At 48.4% G+C, this 21,665-nt stretch overlaps 1 protein-coding gene across 5 annotated transcripts in view; it reads right to left on the bottom strand.

Moving 5' to 3' along the window:
- hspa12a (heat shock protein 12A) overlaps positions 1-20,951 on the bottom strand; it is a 150,340-nt gene extending 129,389 nt beyond the window's left edge. For 3 of the 5 annotated variants that reach the window (XM_029174818.2, XM_041073912.1, XM_029174820.2), the window contains exon 1: positions 20,744-20,950. In XM_029174818.2, the coding sequence (XP_029030651.1) occupies positions 20,744-20,783 (40 nt within the window). In that variant the 5' untranslated portion in view covers positions 20,784-20,950. Of the gene's footprint in view, positions 1-19,195; positions 19,312-20,743 lie in introns of all 5 variants that reach the window. The other 2 variants (XM_029174819.3, XM_029174821.2) reach the window with 2 other exon arrangements.
- Positions 20,952-21,665: the final 714 nt, after the last annotated feature.

Genomic DNA, 21,665 nt, shown 5'->3' with positions numbered 1-21,665 from the left:
CTAGAACGGCGTCCTTGCGGGAGCTGACAGGAACGGGAACTAGAACGGCATCCTCGCGGGAGCCGTCAGGAACAGGAACTAGAACGGCATCCTCGCGGGAGCCGACAGGAACAGAAACTAGAACGGCGTCCTCGCGGGAGCCGACAGGAACAGGAACTAGAACGGCGTCCTCGCGGGACCCGACAGGAACAGGAACTAGAACGGCGTCCTCGCGGGACCCGACAGGAACGGGAACTAGAACAGCGTCCTCGCGGGAGCCGACAGGGACAGGAACTAGAACTGGAACGACCTCTACAGGGCCGACAGGAAATAGAACGACCTCTACAGGGCCGACAGGAACTGGAACAACCTCTACAGGGCCGACAGGAACTGGAACGACCTCTACAGGGCCGACAGGAACTAGAACGACCATACAGGGCCGACAGGAACTGGAACGGCGTCCCTGCAGGAGCCGACAGGAACAGGAACTAGAACGGCGTCCTCGCAGGAGCCGACAGGAACAGGAACTAGGACGGCGTCCTCGCAGGAGCCGACAGGAACAGGAACTAGGACGGCGTCCTCGCAGGAGCCGACAGGAACTAGAGCTGGAACGACCGAGTCGGGCCCGCCAAGGGCCAGACAGGTCTCTCCTGGACCAGCGATGGGCAACGCGGCCGCCTTCCCAGGACCGACAGGGACAGGGAGCGTGACGTGATTTGGCTGGAGCCTGAACGAAGCACGACTGAACGGGACCCTGAACGGGGCACGACTGAACGGGGCTCTGAGCAAGGCACGGCTGATCTGGGGCCTGAGCGGGACACGACTGGACTGGAACCTGAGCGGGACACGACTCTACTGGAGACTGCGCGGGACACGACTAGACTGGAACCTGAGCGGGACACGACTGGACTTGAACCTGAGTGGGACACGACTGGACTGGAACCTGAGCGGGACTAGGGGACGGGGGACCGCACGTGACGTGATTTGGCTGGAGCCTGAACGAAGCACGACTGAACGGGACCCTGAACGGGGCACGACTGAACGGGGCTCTGAGCAAGGCACGGCTGATCTGGGGCCTGAGCGGGACACGACTGGACTGGAACCTGAGCGGGACACGACTGGACTGGAGACTGCGCGGGACACGACTAGACTGGAACCTGAGCGGGACACGACTGGACTGGAACCTGAGTGGGACACGACTGGACTGGAACCTGAGCGGGACTAGGGGACGGGGGACCGCACGAGTGCAGGAAGTCCTCCCAGCGGAGTAAACATGTAGCTGGGCAGGCGGGTGCAGCCACGACGGGGGCTGGGAAAAGGAAACTGAAACCGGGACCTCCGGCGGTGCGACCGGGGCTGACGTAATCCGAGTGGACGGCGTGGGGGCTGGTGTGGTGCGGAGTGCGCTGTTTAACTCCCTGCGGACACTGGTGCGTTCTAACACGCTGTCCTCCTCCTCCAAGGTCCACACCGCCACCTCCACGGTGCTTCGCTGGGCCGCCGGGTCGGGCGCCCTCCAATTAAAACATTTGCGGAGGTCGCTGGGTAAATCGGCACATGAAAAATCCATGGCTTACAGCAAAAACGGGAAAAGCAAAAGAGCGGAGGGAAAAAAAACGAACTGGGAAACTAGCTAGAAGCCCGCTGGGTCCAATTCTGGCCAGATTGTTCTGTCAGAACGTCAAGGCGGCGGACCCACATGCACGGCACGGACAGGCTTGTGTTCCAACTCAGTGTCGATATCAGGCAGGGTCATACACAGACAGTTCATACAGCGTATGCAGGAGCAGGCAGAATCGGTGTCAGGGACAGGCAAGGTTCGTACACAAGAGACTGATTTACAATACCAGATCGTCAGGCGTAGAATCGTGGTCAGGCAGGCAGACAAGGTCGGTAACAGGCAAGAGCCGAAGACCAGGGCAGACAAGGCAGGCAGGGATTAGGCAGGCTCGGAATCATAGGTCAAAAACAAGATACACGGTGCACGATGGGTCTAGAACAATGAACGCTGAAAACGGTGATAACACGCAACACGAGCTAACAATCTGGCAAGTTACAGGGGTGAGATGTGGAGCTTAAATACAGGGTGGACTGATTGCGGATGAAGTGCCGGTGTGGATAATTAGAGCCGATACTGACAGGGAACAGCTGATGTTATGACGTTTAGCAGGAAGTCCTTTCAACATAAAACAGGAAATGAAACTGGAACAAAACCTGGGTGACAACAAAGTCCTTTGAAAACAATACCAGAACAAGAAACAAGAAACCAGATCGTGACTGCCGCAGTCAGAGCCTGCCCTGCGTCCCAGCCTGCTTCAGCCCCTGCGTTCCAGCCTGCATCAATTCCTGCGTCTCAGCCTGCATCAGCCCCTAAGTCACAGGCTGCTTCGGTTCCTGCGTCACAGGCTGCATTGGTTCCTGCGTCACAGGCTGCATCGGTTCCTGTGTCACAGCCTGCATCGGTTCCTGGGTCACAGTCTATGCCTCAGTCTGCGCCCCTGTCTGCACCCAGTCCTGTCTTGGCCTCAGTACAGCCACCTGGCCACGCGCAAGCTCCAGCTCAGCCACGTTACGCTCAAGCTCCAGCTTTATGCCAGCCAGTGTGCACCTCACGCCAGCCAAGCCAGGCCCCAGTCCCCGTCGGCCTCCCTGAAGAGGTCGCTCTTGCTCCAGTCCCTGTCGGACTCCCTGAAGAGGTCGCTGTTGCTCTAGTCCCCGTCGGGCTCCCTGAAGAGGTCGCTCTTGCTCCAGTCCCTGTCGGCCTCCCGGTCACTCCTCCTCTTGTCGGCCCCGAAGCGGTCCTTTCTGCTCCTCCTCTTGTCGGCCCCGAAGCGGTCGTTTCTTCTCCCGCTCTTGTTGGCCCCGGAGCGGTCGTTTCTGCTCCCGCTCTTGTCGGTCGTCTGCCCGATGGGTGGTCTCGCCCCAGATGCATCCGGTGGCAGGGATGGCGCTGCCTCCTGCGTCGTCAGCCACCTCAGCGGTCCGGTTCCGGAGGCGACTTCCGGTCCGGAGGTCGCCGCTTCCTGCCACGGCGATGGCGCGGCCTCTGTTGTCGCTGAGTACCGCACCTCCCCAGTCTACTGGAGCGTCACCCGCCTGGAAAGCACCAACGCGTGCGTTGGGCCATTGGCCCCCTAGAACTCCAGCCTTGTCTTGGGGCACGGAATGTGCCGTCTCAGCCTGGTGGCCGTGCGGCCGAGACTCTCCCTGATTGTAGAGTCTGACAGCAGCAGATAGAAAAGATCTGCAGTATTTCTCCTTTACATAGCGAGGGTGGATCAGTCTACTACTGGAGCTGCTCTCCAGAGCAGACAGTGAGTCCTCCAGTAGGTGAACGTCCTGGTCCATGATGGATGCCAGTTTCGCCAGGACCCTTCTCTCACCATCATCGTTCAATTTTCCATCAAAGTTCATCTTTTCACTAGCTTTTGTCATCATCATACTTTGTCGTAGAAACGTCATTTGAACTTCAAAAGCGTCTATCATTCTTGTACTTTATGTAAATCAGCATCCTCATATCTTCTATACTTATCAGCTTGTGAGCTTTTAAATATGGGTGGATTTTGTTACATTTCTTAGCTTTTCCATTAGTGTGTATTACGTGAGCTAGAGTGCGTGATGTCACAGCTTGAGTGCGAGGACACGTTTTTTTAAGACAGAACTTCTGTCTTTAACTCATCACTACAGTCACAATGTTCAACATCAATGTAATTCTTTCACTGAATCGTAGTCATACTTGTCATCTTTCTAATGATGTGTCTGGCTAAGCTATCAGAGATGTACTTTAGTCGCTATCGGCCTCAAAAGCACAGAGACATCCTGAATGATAATTTTTGGCAGACGTTTGTGAGGAAGGCAGAAAGAGACACATTTTGAAATCGCGAGTGTGGCTACACACTCAATTATAAATATTTGTTTATTGAAGCCTTGGGACTCGTAAAAAAAAATTATTTTTGTGATAATTATCATAGTTTAGTTGGAACAAGCCTGTTTGTAAGGGGTGAAACTTACAGAGCAGAGCACAGCCTGATTTTCCCGCCTTTCATCTCCATGACAACGATGCAGCTGTAGTAGATGAGAAACTGAGCTCAGAAACAGTTTGATTGACAGGTCAAACTCCTGATGCTCAGTGTCCATAGCAGGTTCATGCTTCTTACTGATTAGTTAATTATGCTATTGGATTGTGTAGTACTTAAGCACACACTTCCTATAAATCCTTTCAAAATAAATGCACCAAGACAAATAATTAGGTTTTATAGTATAAAATTAGTATAATATTTCCGCTTTCGACTGGTTAATTATGACTATTTAGAGACTAATTAACAGTTACCTGATTACCCACACATTCTTCCTCTAAATCTTTTCAAAATAAAAGCACCAAATCAATTTTTTAGCTTTAATAGCACCGTTTTTGCCTTTGAATGGTTACTTATGACTATTAAGACTAATTGACAGTTACATAATTAGCCACACACACACTTCCTCTAAAGTCTTTCAAAATAAAAGCACCAATGGAATTAATTAGCTTCAATGGCATATATATTTGCTTTTGAGTGATTAATTAAGACTGTTGCAGTGCGGTCTGATTGGGATGTGGGTGCGTACTCAGACGGGGCCACTGCTCCGTCAGCAGGGGACAGGTTTGACAGTTTGTTACAGGAGAGAAAAAAAAACAACCTTTATGGAAAACAACGATACAAAACAATAGGGAATGTGACAAACTACCGGTTTGTCCCCCAGTGACAGAGCAGCAGCTCCGGACTGTGCACACCATACAAATACAGTATACACCGCAACAGCTGATTAGCCGCCGAGAGTGGGTGCACACTTTGCCAGCACCTGGACATTTCAACACCATTCCTCCATTTTACATTGTTACACCCTGGATTGATCACACACACTTTACACTGTTGGTTTTATTTTTTGTGTCTTTATGTATCGGGAGTAACCCGACTTCCGCATTGCGCTGGCAAAACCTGACAGCTGGGTGACGCTCGCTTTTGGTGTCCTCTGTCATGATTCATGTTACATGTCACATCCGGTTTTATTTTGTTAAACTTCCTGTCACTCTCCGGTTCTCAGTATTCACACCTGTCCGTAATTAGCAATCACTCATCAGTATTTAACCTCCAGCTCTCACAGACTCTAGCCGCCAGATTGTTAGTTCATGTACTCTTTCCAGCATTCTATAGTTAGCCATTCGTGTTTTGACCGTGACCGCCTCGACCATTGATTCTTGCCTGAACCCTGTAAATCCTGCTCCCTGTGAAAGACCCGTGCCTGAGAATCTGACCGTGAGTTTTTGCCTGATCCTTGTCTGTACTTTTGCCAGTCTGCTCGTGTACCGAACCCTGCCTGGACCTTGACCCTGAGATTGCCTGCTCCCTTGTGTATTGTCTACTGGAACGAACTGTGTATGACCTGGACCGCCTGACTCTGTATCACCGAATAAACCTGCACTTAATCACATCTGTGTTTCTGCGCCGTGCATGTGGGTCCGACACTTGCCCAAGCCTGACAGAACAATCTGGCCAGAAATGGACTCCGCCGGTGCAGAGAACCTCCGAGCACAGCTCATGGCTCAGGAGCAACGAGCAGCAGAGCAGGAGGAGAAGACCAACGCCGCTCTCCAGAGATTGGCCGAGTGTGTTCTGCGACAGGAGACGGCGATGGCAGGAGTAACTGAGGCGATGAATCGCCTGACTCAGAGCTCGACGGGAGAGACGAGACCGACTCCGAGCGCCACTGCCGCGGCTGCGCCTCTGGCCGCAGCGGTTCCCTTGGCCGTCGCTCCAGACGCCAGGCTGGGCGCCCCGATACGTTTCTCTGGTGAGTCAGGAGACTGTCGAGCATTTCTCACGCAGTGTGAGATTCATTTTGAACTGCATTCACCCGCGTTCCCATCGGAACGCGCTCGAGTGGCATACGCTATTTCGCATCTGACGGGGGACGCGGAAGCGTGGGCGACAGCGGAGTGGCAAAACGGCTCTCCTTGCATATGCACCTTCGCCGCCTTCGCCACCGCATTAAAACAGATCTTCCAGGAAGTCACCCCGGGACGCGAGGCGGCTCAGCGGCTGGTGAACATTCGGCAGGGCGGTAGATCGACGGCGAAGTACGCGATCGAGTTCCGCACGCTAGCCGCAGAAGCAGGCTGGGACGCCACCGCATTGGGTGATGTATTTATCCGCGGACTCTCTCGGCGGGTCAAGGATTGCTTGGCGGCGAGGGATTTGCCCAGCAATTTGGACGCTCTGATTGCCCTGGCGATACAAATTGACCGTAGGCTGGGGAGCAACGAACGGGAGCACCACCGAGAGGAGAAGCTGCGGGAGGACCGTCGACTTCGCACCACGAGCCCCAGGAGGGGGCAGCGTGAGCCTGGCGGTCAGACCGTTCCCCGGAACCCGGAAGTGGGACCGTCGCCAGAGGAGCCGATGCAGATCGGACGCGCACGGCTGACAGAGGAGGAGAAGCGGCGTCGACGCTCTCATAGACTGTGCATGTATTGCGGTCAGGCCGGACATTTCGCCCTGCACTGTCCGCTAAAAGACATGGCTCATCACTAGCGCGGAGGGTAGCGGTGAGCCGAACAATTTTAGGTAGCGCCTCCGCTCGTTCACTACCGACAGTAACACTAGTCTCCAGTACCCGATCCGTCCAGCAGGCGGTCCTCATTGACTCCGGAGCTGATGCCAGTCTGATGGACGCCGGACTCGTGGAGCGACTGGGCATCGCGGCAATCCCCTTGGCTTCCCCCGTGGAGACGGCAGCGCTGGACGGACGACGGCTCTGGAGAGTTACCCATCGAACCGAGCCGGTAATAATGACTTTTTCTGACACGCACACCGAGAGAATCACGTTTTTAGTCGTGGAATCATGCTACCACCCGGTGGTACTGGGCCACACGTGGTTGAGGCTGCACAACCCCACATTGGATTGGCGCAAGGGGGAGGTGAGCCGATGGGACTCGGATTGTATGAACACTTGCTTTCAGCCCGCAGTTTCCCAACAGGCACCTGCAGGGGCAACGGCGACAACCGGTGAGGAGATCGAACAGGCCGATCTGACGGGAGTCCCTGATTGCTACCACGACCTTCGCGCAGTGTTTAGCAAGGCCCGTGCGACCTCCCTTCCGCCCCACCGGAAACATGACTGCGTGATCAACCTGCGCCCAGGGACCACGCCGCCCAAGGGGAGGTTGTATCAGCTTTCTCCCAAGGAAACCCGGGCTATGAAGGAATATCTGGGCTCCGCACTGGCCTCAGGTATCATTCGTCCCTCATCCTCTCCTGCGGGCGCAGGGTTCTTCTTTGTGGGGAAGAAGGACGGTTCCCTGCGGCCCTGCATTGATTACCGGGGTCTCAATGACATCACTGTAAGAGACTCCTACCCTCTTCCCTTATTATCCTCCGCGTTCGAGTTGCTAGCAGGAGCTACTCACTTTACCAAGTTGGACCTCCGTAACGCCTACCACCTGGTTCGGATCCGAGAGGGGGATGAATGGAAAACGGCCTTCAATACCCCGAATGGACACTACGAGTACCTCGTCATGCCCTTTGGTCTGACCAACGCGCCAGCGGTCTTCCAGGCATTTGTAAACGAGGTACTCGGTTCCATGATTAATGACTTTGTTTTTGTATACCTTGATGACATCCTGGTCTTTTCCCGCTCCGAGGAGGAGCACATTGCTCATGTCCGCCAGGTCCTCAGGAAACTACTTGAACACCGATTATATGTTAAGGCAGAGAAATGTGAGTTCCATGCTGACCAGGTCTCGTTTTTAGGATTCATTGTCAGCAGGGACAAGATCGAAATGGACCCAGCCAAGACCCAGGCAGTTCAGGAGTGGCCGGTCCCACAGAGCAGGAGAGAGGTGCAGCGCTTCTTAGGGTTTGCCAACTTTTATAGAAAGTTCATCAGGAGATTCAGCAGTATTGCCGCCCCACTGCACGCGCTAACCTCATGTAAGACTGCCTTTCAGTGGACAGGCGAGGCAGAGGAGGCGTTTCAGCGTCTGAAACGCAGTTTCATCACGGCACCCGTGTTACGGATGCCCGACCCACAGCGGCAGTTCGTGGTGGAGGTCGACGCGTCCAACTCCGGAGTTGGGGCCGTGCTGTCCCAGAGGGATCCCACGGACGGTAGGATCCACCCATGTGCCTTCATGTCCCGCAAGCTATCCCCCGCGGAGCGGAATTACGACATCGGGGACCGAGAACTGCTCGCGGTAAAGGTATCCCTAGAGGAGTGGAGACACTGGCTGGAGGGGGCAGACCAGCCCTTCCTAGTATACACGGATCATAAGAACCTTGAATACCTGAGAACGGCGAAGCGGCTGAATTCACGCCAGGCCCGATGGGCACTGTTCTTCAGCCGTTTCAATTTTCACCTGTCGTATCGTCCTGGATCAAAGAATGTGAAACCTGACGTTCTGTCTCGCCTGTATGACGCGCAGCAGGATCCAGCAGACCCAGAGTCCATCCTACCACCCGGATGCCTGGTGGGGGCAGTCACCTGGTCGGTGGAGCGTCGGGTACGGGAGGCCAACCGCGACCGTCCAGTCCCACGCGGCGTTCCGCCCAACCGGTTCGTGCCACCCGACCTCAGGGGAGAGGTCATCCAGTGGGCTCACGCCTCATTAGTAAGTGGGCACCCCGGGGTGGCTGGCACTCTGTTTAGGCTGGGGGAGAGGTTCTGGTGGCCGACGGTGAAGAGGGACGTCCAGGAATACGTCGCAGCATGTCCCACGTGCGCCATGGGCAAGGCGTCGCATCAGCGACCGGCCGGTCTGCTGCGTCCTCTGCCGGTACCGCACCGCCCATGGTCACACCTAGCCCTGGATTTCGTCACCGGTTTACCACTCTCCCAGGGGAAGACAGTCGTCATGACGGTGGTAGACCGCTTCTCCAGGTTGGCCCACTTTATCCCCTTACCCAAGTTGCCGTCAGCCAAGGCTACGGCCCAAGCCATGCTCGAGCATGTTTTTAAGCTCCATGGCTTCCCTTCAGACATTGTGTCGGACCGAGGGCCCCAGTTCGTCTCGCGATTCTGGCGAGAGTTCTGTTCTCTCCTAGGGGCGGAAGTTAGCTTATCGTCGGGGTACCACCCCGAGTCCAACGGACAGGCCGAACGGGCCAATCAGCAGCTGGAGGTAGGATTGCGGCTCCTCGCCTCCAGAAACCCGGGGTCATGGGCCAGCAGGCTCGTGTGGGTGGAGTTCGCCCACAACACGTTGCCCTGCGCCTCCACCGGGCTGACCCCGTTTCAGTGCGCCTATGGGTTCCAGCCGCCATTGTTTCCGGCCCTGGAGGAAGAGGTCCACGTCCCGTCGGCGCACGCCCTGGTCCAGCGTTGCCGCCGCACATGGTTGCAGGCACGGCGCACCATGTTGCGGGCACGGGACCAGTACAAGCGGGCGGCCGATCGTAAGCGGACACCGGGCCCAGAATACAAGGTGGGCGATCAGGTCTGGTTATCCACCAGGGACCTCAGGTTGCAGGCCCAGACCCGTAAGTTGACTCCGAAATTCATTGGTCCATATACCATATCCCGAATCATTAATCCTGTCTCTGTGAGGCTCTCGTTGCCCAGGACAATGAAGATCCACCCCACTTTCCACATCAGCCGCCTCAAGCCCTACAGATCGTGCCCCATGGTTCCTCCTCATCAACCGCCTCCTCCTCCTCGGATCGTGGACGGAGGGCCTGTCTACACGGTTCGGGACCTCCGCGACTGCAGACGTCGGGGGCGGGGCTTCCAGTATCTGGTCGACTGGGAGGGCTACGGGCCGGACGAACGCTCTTGGGTGCCGGCCCGGGACATACTGGACAAGTCCCTCATTAGGGACTTTCACGCAGCACATCCTGAGGCCCCGTCCCCGGACGGGATGGGGCAACACAGCCACGGCTCTGCAGACGAGGAGGATTCCGGCGCTGGTCCCTCCTCCTGATGTCCTCCCTCCACCCACCCTGCTTCATCGCTCGAGCGAGGGGGGGAGATTCGAGCCCTCCTCCTGTTTCCTCCCTCCACCCGCCCTGGGCGGAGGGGGGAGGGGCTCGTTGGCGCCGTGGAAGACGCCATAGGGGGGGGGGGTACTGTCATGATTCATGTTACATGTCACATCCGGTTTTATTTTGTTAAACTTCCTGTCACTCTCCGGTTCTCAGTATTCACACCTGTCCGTAATTAGCAATCACTCATCAGTATTTAACCTCCAGCTCTCACAGACTCTAGCCGCCAGATTGTTAGTTCATGTACTCTTTCCAGCATTCTATAGTTAGCCATTCGTGTTTTGACCGTGACCGCCTCGACCATTGATTCTTGCCTGAACCCTGTAAATCCTGCTCCCTGTGAAAGACCCGTGCCTGAGAATCTGACCGTGAGTTTTTGCCTGATCCTTGTCTGTACTTTTGCCAGTCTGCTCGTGTACCGAACCCTGCCTGGACCTTGACCCTGAGATTGCCTGCTCCCTTGTGTATTGTCTACTGGAACGAACTGTGTATGACCTGGACCGCCTGACTCTGTATCACCGAATAAACCTGCACTTAATCACATCTGTGTTTCTGCGCCGTGCATGTGGGTCCGACACTTGCCCAAGCCTGACATCCTCACAGCGTCGGCACAATGCGTGGGTCAGGCGAAACCACTAATGTTTGTTATTATTGTTTGGACCCATTTGTTATTTGTGTTGTATTTTTGTGTTCAATGTGCATGGGGATTACTGTGGGAATTTGTGTTATTAATGTATACCTGTTGGAAGGTGAATGTTGAGGATTTATGTATATAGTTGTCCAGTAATTCCAGAATTTTCTGGAGAATGGCTCCTCCCAACTGAAGGGGGCAGGGGCCAGGCCTTTAGGAAGAGTGGCCAAACTTCATTGTAGGGGAGAGTAGGTTGGATAGAGAGCGAGTTCGTTAGCAAGAGAAATTGTTGGAACAGAAAGCAGAAGAGCCATTTATTCTTTTCTGTTTGTTTTGAGCAGTTTGGGGTTGATTTCCACCGTTAATGATTCAGCCTTATCATTCCTTTTTTTTACTTTACCTGTGTTTTGTTCACCTGTAAATACCTGTACCTATATACCTGTATTTTTTTCCGCACTGCACTTGTTGGCTCAATAAACGTACCACCTGCGAGCAAGCCATCATCCTTTTGTTGTTTTTGAACCTTTTTCCACCTCCCAAGTGAGCAGAGAGAGCTTATTCACCATAGGGAAAAACCAACCATTTGTTCACTAATTAAAAGGGACCGATCATTCTGGAGCGTTCCTATGACTCTATGGGTCACACTGAGCATGGTAGAAGTGCAGTTCCTTCTTTTTCACATTTTGCGACTTTATCCATTGGAGACAGACAGCCTCCTGTTCTGAAACCACCCCCCATTTCGTCACGGGAAGGGACTTCTGCCTTCAAATCCTGAACCACCACCCCCAGGATGATACCGAACCAAAACTGAACTTCCTCCCTTTTCCCCCTCTCACTTACGGTAGACGAACATAGCAGTGCCCAAATCCTCCCATAGAAAGTGTTCAGTTGTTGGGTGTTTCAACCAACAACAAAGTCTATTCACTTTACTAAAGGATCAACAAGTGAGGACTTTGTGGGTCACTTTTATTTTAAATTGTCCAGCGCCAGCAACACTGCCTCAGCATTTGTATGTATGTGTAATTCATTTCACCTCGGACTGCTTTGAGAACAAGGGTGCTACAATGCTGGGTTTGCTTCAGGGCTCCGATTAAAGAAAGGATCTGTTCCTACAATCCGTCGTCCACTCGCTGTAGTAAGTACAATCTTTATACTTATGATGTCCTAATAAGTCAGTTTATCTGTTTAAAATGTAGTAACCCACATGTGTGAGGCAAGCTAATAGCTAGCTATGCTAACGGCGACAGCCAGTCAACCAAGCCTTTGTCCCCTTGAAATGGGCTGATGCAACCGCACACACGTGTGGAGAAAAGCTAATGGCTATCGGCCTTCGAGTGGCTACAAGAAGGGAGCCGTGGATAAAGCTTTTGTCCTGTTGAAGTGTGCTGTTAAAGTTGGCTTTAACTATTACATATTTCACTGAACTCTGTTTTTATAAGGGGGAAATTACTTTTATTCAGGAAATCATAGTATTGAAATTACATGTTTTTGTCTTTTTAATATGGTAAGCTGTAAATGTTAACCAACCATAAGAAAAAAAGCATGGGTAAATATAAATTAAAAATTCAATTGTTTATTAAGATAAAGCGTATAGCACACACAAAAAACACATTTCTACTCAAGTGGTAAATGAGGTATTCCAAAGATGGTCTAAAACCGACATACAGTGAGTGTTTTATCCATCAGGAAACTCTACCTTGATCTATAACCCACACATAAAGAGATGGCAACTGAAATTCTTCAACCCAGGAATCCCCAGCACCAGCTCACTAGCCTCTGTAGACTAGATACCTGTAACAACTTCAGATACAGAGACATATTACTGTCAGATTTATCAAGAATGATCAAAAAACATTACAACATTACATTACAAAAAAACATCACTAAAAGCAGTAAAAATATGTTGTATGTACAGTCGTAGGACTTAAAAGTGTCAGCCTTTACGGCAATCTGTTTGCATTTTCAGCGCGGTATCACCAGGTTTTTAGCGCGTTGGAGCTGTGTTACCTCTATTTGGCCTATAGGTGGCGATCAGCCCCCACACTGGTCTTTATGACGCCGTCCTATAGTTTTGTTATATAGGCCCATGTGGAGCTGTATATTCACGCCTCCGTGGTGTAATGGTTTGTTTATTGTTTAACAGCCTTGATGTGTGAATTTTTTACCCCGGGTTCGAATCCCGGTGGAAGCAGAAGTTGTAATTACTAAACATTTTTATATTTTGGCATACAAAATCATAACAAATGATTAATAGGGCTGGCTGCCTGTATTATTTAACAGAGCTACAGCCATGTTCCCAAGAGGTTCACCAGCCGCTTTCGGCAGTGAGTCATAGACGGACATTGTTCTGCCCGCTTTCATGTAAACACGGAACTCTTCACAGTTTTTTCAAACGTAGATTCTGTTAATTTCGTTATTCATTTACAACAAAATGCACATGCTAAAATTTTTCTGAAAAGATGACAGTACACCCATCTAGTTTGGGTAAACAGAAAACGCTTGAAAGCGTTTCCGTTTTATATTCCGTTTATTTCGTTATTACTCCTTTCACCTTTACCACATAAAGTCATTGCAGAGCTACAGCCATGTTCCTACAAAGTTAACCAGCTGTTTATTTCGTATTCCCTCTTTCATGTCCGTCTGGTGAATAAAAGTGGGCGTGGCCATCCACGTCCCAGAGCAGGGACACTGGGGGAAGGGGAAACGCGCATCAACACGCAGGACAAAGATCTGCGTTTCTCTGCTGCTACAGCCTCGGCTGCGTTGGGTTGTTAGTCTCCCTTTCACCTGTACCATATGAAATGTGTTCCTACGAAGTTGATCAGCCGCTTTCAGAATCAGAATCGTTTTTATTCCCCAGGTTTGAACAGGGCAAACATTATTTTTATTTACAAAAAAATAATCCCATACGGTTTGCACTGTAACGTCACCAAAAATTACGAAAAAATGGCAGTACAGTTTTAATAAATGTTCAATAAAAATATAAACAGAAAACGCTTGAAAGCGTTTCCTTTTTATATTCCGTTTATTTCGTTATTTTCCCTTTCACCTGTACCACATAAAGTCATTGCAGAGCTACAGCCATGTTCCCAAGAGGTTCACCAGCCGCTTTCAGCGTGACACACGCATGGACGTTGTATGCCCGCTTTCATGTAGACACAAAACTCATCAAAGTAAAAGAGAACTCAGTGCAGCATTTGCAATTACAACAGGCTGAAAGAGGAGGCTGTAGCAGAGGAACACAGGTCTTTGTCCTGTATGTTGATACGCCCAGCCCCCACAGTCAACGCTTACCTTTGCTACGGGACGTGGATGGCCCCGCCCACTTTTATTTATCGGACAGATGAAAGTGGGAATAACGAAATAAACTGAATGTAAAGTAAAATGCTTTGAAGAGTTTTGTCTACATCAAAGCGGGCAAATCACATGTGAACGTTTTCATTTTTTTTGTAAATAAAAATAATGTTTGCCCTGTTCAAACCTGGGGAATAAAAACGGTTCTGATTGTGAAAGCGGCTGATCAACTTTGTAGGAACACATTTCATATGGTACAGGTGAAAGGGACACTAACAACCCAACGAAGCCGAGGCTGTAGCAGCAGAGAAACGCAGATCTTTGTCCTGCGTGTTGATCGGTGTTTCCCCTCCCCCCAGTGTCCCTGATCTGGGACGTGGATGGCCACGCCCACTTTAATTCACTAGACGGACATGAAAGAGGTAATAACGAAATAAACAGCTGGTTAACTTTGTAGGAACATGGCTGTAGCTCTGCAATGACTTATGGTACAGGTGAAAGGAGTAATAACGAAATAAACGGAATAAAAAATGGAAACACTTTCAAGCGTTTTCTGTTTATATTTTCTATTGCACACTTGTTAAAACTTGATGGGCGTCTCTCTTTTGAGTTTTGTCTTCGGCTAAATAAGTATAAAAACAGCCCTTTTACTCTGCAGAATCAATATATGCAGAACAAACAACTTGCTGCATTAATGAGTCGGAGATCTACTGAGTCCTGGCGTTCTGGCACCACAGAGAAAGTTTGTTACAATTTATTTATTTGTATTATATGATATTCGTTAGCAGTGGTAGTCTGCCAGACCTGTGTGAAATACCATAAGAAGAGCGTTTTAAAAAAGTCCAGTGAAAGGTTTTGGCGTCTCATAGCTACGTAGGTGCAGCTGATCACGCGCCCGATCTCCCATGGAGCTTTTCTTTGTCTTGGAGCTAAAGTATTTTACACCTATTGACCGAGTGGAGACAATATGTTAATGTCTCTGTGCCAATACGTAGTAGGGGATGGGGTTTGAAGTTTGCTTTTGGAACTGAATCAACATCAGACGCCGTAACTCGCGCGAAGCGAGTTCCAAATCCACTGTGGTAAATGTCATTATGGTAAAGTATAATAGTACAGCTTCCGTTTAAAGGACACATTGACTATGTCTAACTGTTTGAACAGTTTAACTTGACCAACTTAAAAGTGGTCAAAGTGGTTTATGCTGCAGAGCAGGAGTCATTTTCGTTTTCATTCAGTGAAAAACGTTAACATTTATCGTGCGTAATAAGCGCATGTAAAACAAACAAGCTGCTGCATTAATGCGTTGTTGATCTGCTGAGTCCTGACCTTCTGACGCGCCATAGAGAAGAAATTTACAGGACATACTGTATAAGGACAGCAGCAACTTCAGCAGTTGACAACAAACACTAGCGCGCATTGACAACTTGATCCAAGTCATCTGCCTATGAATAAGCGGCTCCTCAGCACCATCGTTGGAACGTCACATCACTCTGCTTCAGACGGTGACGCCACTTCCCCGATTCTGTCGTTGCCTGCATTATCACATGCATACATTTCTGGTTAAGCTCTACCTGGACACATCATCTGTCATTCGGGCTTTTCATTCAGAGTCAGAGCAAACTATAGGTCATTGCGGTCGGAGTAAATTTTAAGCATTTGGTTAACCTTAAAAGCTGCTATAACGAGAGAACGACTTAGTTTTTCGTTCTCTGCTTTTTTCTCAAAACGAAAAATCAGCTTTAAATCCAACTCCGTGCCTTGTGTCGAAAAAACAACCAACACTTGAATTCCGTTTGTTGCTCATATAAAGAGAGGACGAAACGAAACGAATCCATTTTGTTTTGTATTTTTTCCTCATGATCAACAAACCAGAAGACGATTATAGATATACATATAAAATACATTTATAACACAGATTGATAAATAAATATAGATTCCTTTTTTATGTTATTATACTTATATTATTCTATTGGATTGGCTGGAGGAGGGACTGTGTCTCTCGGCTGGCCTGAAAACTGTAAAAACATCAGCAGCTTCAGCAATTGACAACAAACACTAGCGCACTAGCGAGCAAAGACGCATAATAATCTATAATATTTAAAAATGAACTACTCTACATTTAATGATACAATACCATGACATCGTTTTTTGTGCTTAATGTGCGGACACAGATAGAAATGAACAGTCGGACCTCACATCTTTGCGCCACCTGGTGGTTAAAACGAGACTAGCACCCTGATTTTTTTCAGATGGCTGCAGGATAAAAAATCCTTAGTCGGGGACGCACCCGTGGCGCGCTGGCAACGCGCATGTACTGCGGTAAAAAAAGGTGGTCGCTTTGAAGTGCTACGACTGTATGACCTGAAAAGTTCAAAAATGATGTTTTAGTGTTTATGCATTGGTTTTTAACATTTCAGCTTATAATGGTCATGTTTTGATACCAGGCTACTTTAAAACAGCTCAGTACACCATAAAAGCACAGTTGCAAATGCCGTGGTTTAAACTAGTTTTTCTGTGGCCTGAACAGCTCAAAAACGATGGTTTAGTGTTTTTGCAATGTTGTCAATCAGAACAGCCTCTACTGGTCATGTTATGATGCCAGGCTACTTTAAAACAGCTCAATACACCCTAAAAGCACAGTTTCACTTGCCGTGGTTTAAACTAGTGTTCTTATGACCTGAAAAGTTAAAAAAACGATGTTTTAGTGTTTATGCATTGGTTTCTAACATTTCAGCTTATAATGGTCATGTTTTGATACCAGGCTACTTTAAAACAGCTCAGTACACCATAAAAGCACAGTTGCAAATGCCGTGGTTTAAACTAGTTTTTCTATGGCCTGAACAGCTCAAAAACTATGTTTTAGTGTTTCTGCATTGGTTTCCATCAGAGCAGCCTCTAATACAGCTCATTACACCCTAAAAGCACAGTTGCAAATGCCGTGGTTTAAACCAGTGTTCTTATGACTTAAAAAAGCTCAAAAACAATGTTTTAGTGTTTCTGCATTGGTTTCCACCAGAACAGCCTCTACTGGACATGTTTTGATGCCAGGGTACTGTCAAACAGGTCAATACACCTTAAAAGCATAGTTGCAGATGCCAAGGTTTAAACTAGTTTTCTTATGACCTGAAAAGCTCAAAAACTATGTTTTACTGTTTCTGCATTGGTTTCCTTCAGAGCAGCCTCCAATGGTCATGTTCTGATGCCAGAATACTGTGAAACAGCTCAATGCATCCTAAATGTACAGTTGCATATGCCGTGGTTTAAACTAGTGTGTTCTTATGACCTGAAAAGCTCCTAAACGATGTTTTAGTGTTTCTGCATTGGTTTTTAACTATACATTTTTAATGGTCATGTTCTCATGCCAGGCTACTTTAAAACAGCTCAATACACCCTAAAAGCACAGTTGCACTTGCCGTGGTTTAAACTAGTGTTCTTACAGTATGTATAGCATTAAAAACTGCTTGCTCTTTGCCTTTCTAGCCATGTTATAGCTGTCATGGATGACAATACAGAGTTAGTGGCCAGAGATTTGCAAAAAATCCTGCAATCAGATTATAAAGAACGTCAGTCAGACCTTCATACACTACGCCCGTAGAAGGTTGGGATGGAAGTTCCCCAAAAGAGAGTTTTGTCCCATGATACACAAACAAAACAAAACAAAACAAAACAGCATGACTAAGCGAGGCTCAGCAGTGGATTGAGAATCCATCGTTTCACAATGCGCTGTTCATGTACGAAACAACTGTGGCATTCAAGCATTTTGCCAGAATGAGCTTCGTAAGGAAAGGACACTTGGTTTTCAAACCGCGACATAAACATCCCCTCAAACTCCACTTTTGGGAAATGATTTCTAGGTGGGGACCAGAACCGATGATTATTTTCAAGGGGATTATAAATAGACAGTTTTTTGAGGAGTCCATAATCAAACACACAGTGGAGCCATACATAAGAAAGTATTTTGGACCACGGCATGTTTTTTTTTAGGACAATGACCCTAAACATTTTGCTACGAGAGCCCGTCTGGAGGTGGAAGGAATCAACTGGGTGCGCACACCGGCAGAGTCCCCTGATCTGAACCTTATAGAGCCAGTGTAGTATCGGCTGAAAGACTTTATTCGCAGATAAGCCAAGCCCAGCACCAAGGAACAACTTTTATCAGCCGTGAGTTTTTACTGGAGACACTTACACCAAAGCTATGCAACACTCATTTCTGGTCTAGGGAAAGTCCTTCCAATAATTGTTGAAATCATTTTTTGTGCTTATTCATATTTTATTGTTTTGCCTCATTGATTTATCCCCCCCACACACACAGACTCAACCTGTCGACCAACTATGCGCTAAAGACTAATAAAAACAAGCAGAAAACATTCATCAAGATAAGTATGTTTCAGTTATTATTTTCAGTTCACGCCTGAGCTATAGGAGAGCAGAGTTGCAGAGCAGTTGCGCTCTGCCCCCCTCTTGGCCGGACTGTTGAAGAGGCAGCTACAGAGAAAATCAGAAAGCACTAGTTGTAGCTAATGAGTCCACGGCAAACCATCTGTCTAGGCATCTTACCAGAATAAATTATAACTTCTCTGCATAGAAAATTCTGAGCAATCTGAGTCTTACTCAGAACTTTGTGGACTGGTGCGAGCGGAACCACCTCCTGTTCCATCAGTGGTTACCTAGTAATCTCCTCTGTACAATATTGTGCAAACTTTGTATATATATATATATATATATATATATATATATATATATATATATATATATATATATATATATATACACACACACATATGTATATACACACACACATATGTATATACACACGCGCACACACACACACACACTCCGCGGGTGGTCTGTCTGTATCTGGAAGTCCCACAGGATCTTGGCTCGCTCGTTCTCTACCACCTTGGTAGGTGTTTCCCACTTTGACCTTGGGGTTTCCAGTCCATACTCCGTGCAGATGTTCCTGTATACTATGCCAGCCACTTGGTTATGGTGTACCATGTATGCTTTCCCTGCCAGCATCTTACACCCTGCAGTTATGTGCTGGATTGTCTCAGGGGCCTCTTTGCACAGTCTACACCTTGGGTCTTGTCTGGTGTGGTAGATCTGAGCCTCTATGGCTCTGGTGCTCAAGGCTTGCCCCCGTGCAAGGGCTTGTCCTCCCATGATGGTCCCTCATCCAGCATCTCATCCTCTGTTCTCCACTGCTTCACTCAGCACGTCATCTGTCGGGGCCTTATATATCAGAGAACTGAATATATAAAAAAAACTCCCTTCTCACCCTACTTCTTCTCATGGTTTCGTCCGCTTCCCAAGCTCGGGTCCTCTACCAGAGGCCAGGGAGCTTGAGGGTTCTGCGCAGTATCCTTGCCTTTCCTAGGACTGCACTCTTCTGAACTGAGATGTCACACACACACACACACACACACACACACACACACACACACACACACACACACACACACACACGCACACACACACACAAACACATATATATATATTTACACATGTGCTACAATTCTTTCTGTGCAACATTTGTGCAAACCAGTACAAGATCTATATTTCTTATTGTGCAATAACCCTCCCAATGACCTCATACTCACTCTACCTGTACTGTACTGCATTGTACTGTGCCATGGATTTGTACTTTTTACTTTTTACTACTTGAAGTAATTAAAAGGTTTTTCTTTTTTCTCTCTTCTCTTTCTCTGAACAGCAGAAATACAGAGTCATTTACATGAATTGTACACCATGTGATTTGCTTGTGCCATGCACGTACAGATGACGTCTTTCAGAAAACTTTAAAACCACATCCAACATTTAATACCAGTGCTGAATCATTTTCATAAGCTTCTTTTGTCAGTCACATTTTGCACAAAGTCAATAAGTCTTAGAATTACAGCAATTCCTGAAAGTGGGGTTTGGATCTGTAAAGCAATTCTGTAAGATGTAACATCACAATGAAATGTGGAGTGAACCAGCTGACCTTCAAAGAAGAAAAATTCCACATCATCCTTTAAAAGAGAGAGAGAAACCCCACATTTTATGCCTCCCTCAGGATAAGCTAAGACAAGGTACAGCTTATTGATTCAGGGCATGTATTCTGTTCTCAATTGCTCACAATTCAGGGAGGGAGACTAAAATTTAGATGTTGAATACAACTTCCGCTTCCTATTACACACATGACCATATGTGCCATGTGTGATGTGATGACAACCACCCAGGCACCAGCATGTTCTGAGATGCTGTCTGCAATCTTTCAAAGTGACAGAACACAGCCCAAACAGTAAAAAACAGGTGTGAGGGAATGTGAAAATGTTTACTCACAATGATTATGATGATTATGTTATGAACAATGTCATTAATCATTCGTAATTTTCTGTTCATTGCGTGGATACCGAATTCACAGCTTAAATAGTTACAATATACTTCACGTTGTATGGTAACAAAAACCCTAGAGGTCTCGCCTCCGGGCCAGACAGAAGCGGATGAGAACTGCATTCTCTGGTGGGACGCGTCACGTGGTCCACGGTGCCGTCATGGAGGAAAGAAGTGAGCGTTCGTGTGTGCAACTCTAGGCAGCTGTGAATAAGCTGCCACTGCCAGGGCAGATATGTGGAAAGCACCGCAGTGCGGAGAGGAGCCGCGCCGGGCTCGCGGAACATCCCGCACTGCAGCAGTGCCGTCAAAACACTTTCCCAGCTCCACCAGGAAACGCGACTGCGCCCGTGGGCCTGAGCCCCCCGTTCACGACCACAGCGAGCGAATCCAAACCCTCGGAACCGCAGTTACGAGGCGTTGCCTTAAGTTGATAAAGTGCCGCACTCACCGGCTATAATGTTGTCTGTCGCGGTGTGCCTGTCGCTCATTCTATCGCGCGGGTTCCCGCTCTCTCCGATGCAGCTGCACAAAGCAATTTCCCTGCTTGACCGAGGCCACAGAGGGAAACGACATCCACCACGCTAACGTCACTTCGGTTCGTCCTCCAGCTTTCGCTGCAGAAGATTTGGACGTCTGAAGCAGAGAGCACAGAGGATGTCGGAGCGCCCCTCCCCTCCCCTCCCGTCACATCACATCACGGATGTCCTGCCTGGGGATATTGTTGCAGACCTGAAGCACATGGCGAGCAGTTGTCACGTTTATTAGATAGCCAGAGTTCAAATTACAAATATGAGGAATGTATTTCCACCTAGTCAAAAGTATAATTTCATATATCTACAACTACATTTTGACTAGGCACAATTCGAGTTTAGGATATCCGTAATTGAATTTTGCCTAGGCACAATTGCAAATACAGATATCTATATGTCTCCATTTTATGGATATCTAAAATACAATTTTGGATATCTCAAACTAACTTATTATTATTCATAATTCAATTATAGATATTTGTAATTATACTTTTGACTAGGCAAAATGTAGTTCCAGATATCTACAATTCCAGTTTTGACTAGGTAAAATTCCTTTTCAGATATCAACAAAGACAATATAGATATCTGGCAAATGTTTTTGCACCTGCCGTTTTAACATAAAACACTTAGATCGACTATCCGTTATTGTATTTTAGATATCCAAAATAGTATTCTGCCTAGAAGAAACCGAATTGTGGATATCCAAAACTCCCATTCTGTCTAGGCAGAATCCTATTTTTGGGTACTTTTGGGTACCAGTACTTACCTGAGTACTCGGCCAGATCATTGATTTTGTTCTGTTCCAGCATTCTGTTACTTGCCTACCTGTTACCACTCTGT

Source organism: Betta splendens, chromosome 15, assembly GCF_900634795.4.
Source record: "Betta splendens chromosome 15, fBetSpl5.4, whole genome shotgun sequence".
Lineage (NCBI taxonomy): Eukaryota > Metazoa > Chordata > Actinopteri > Anabantiformes > Osphronemidae > Betta > Betta splendens.
Note: the sequence above shows the minus strand (reverse complement) of the source record. Positions and strands in the feature narration are given on the sequence as shown.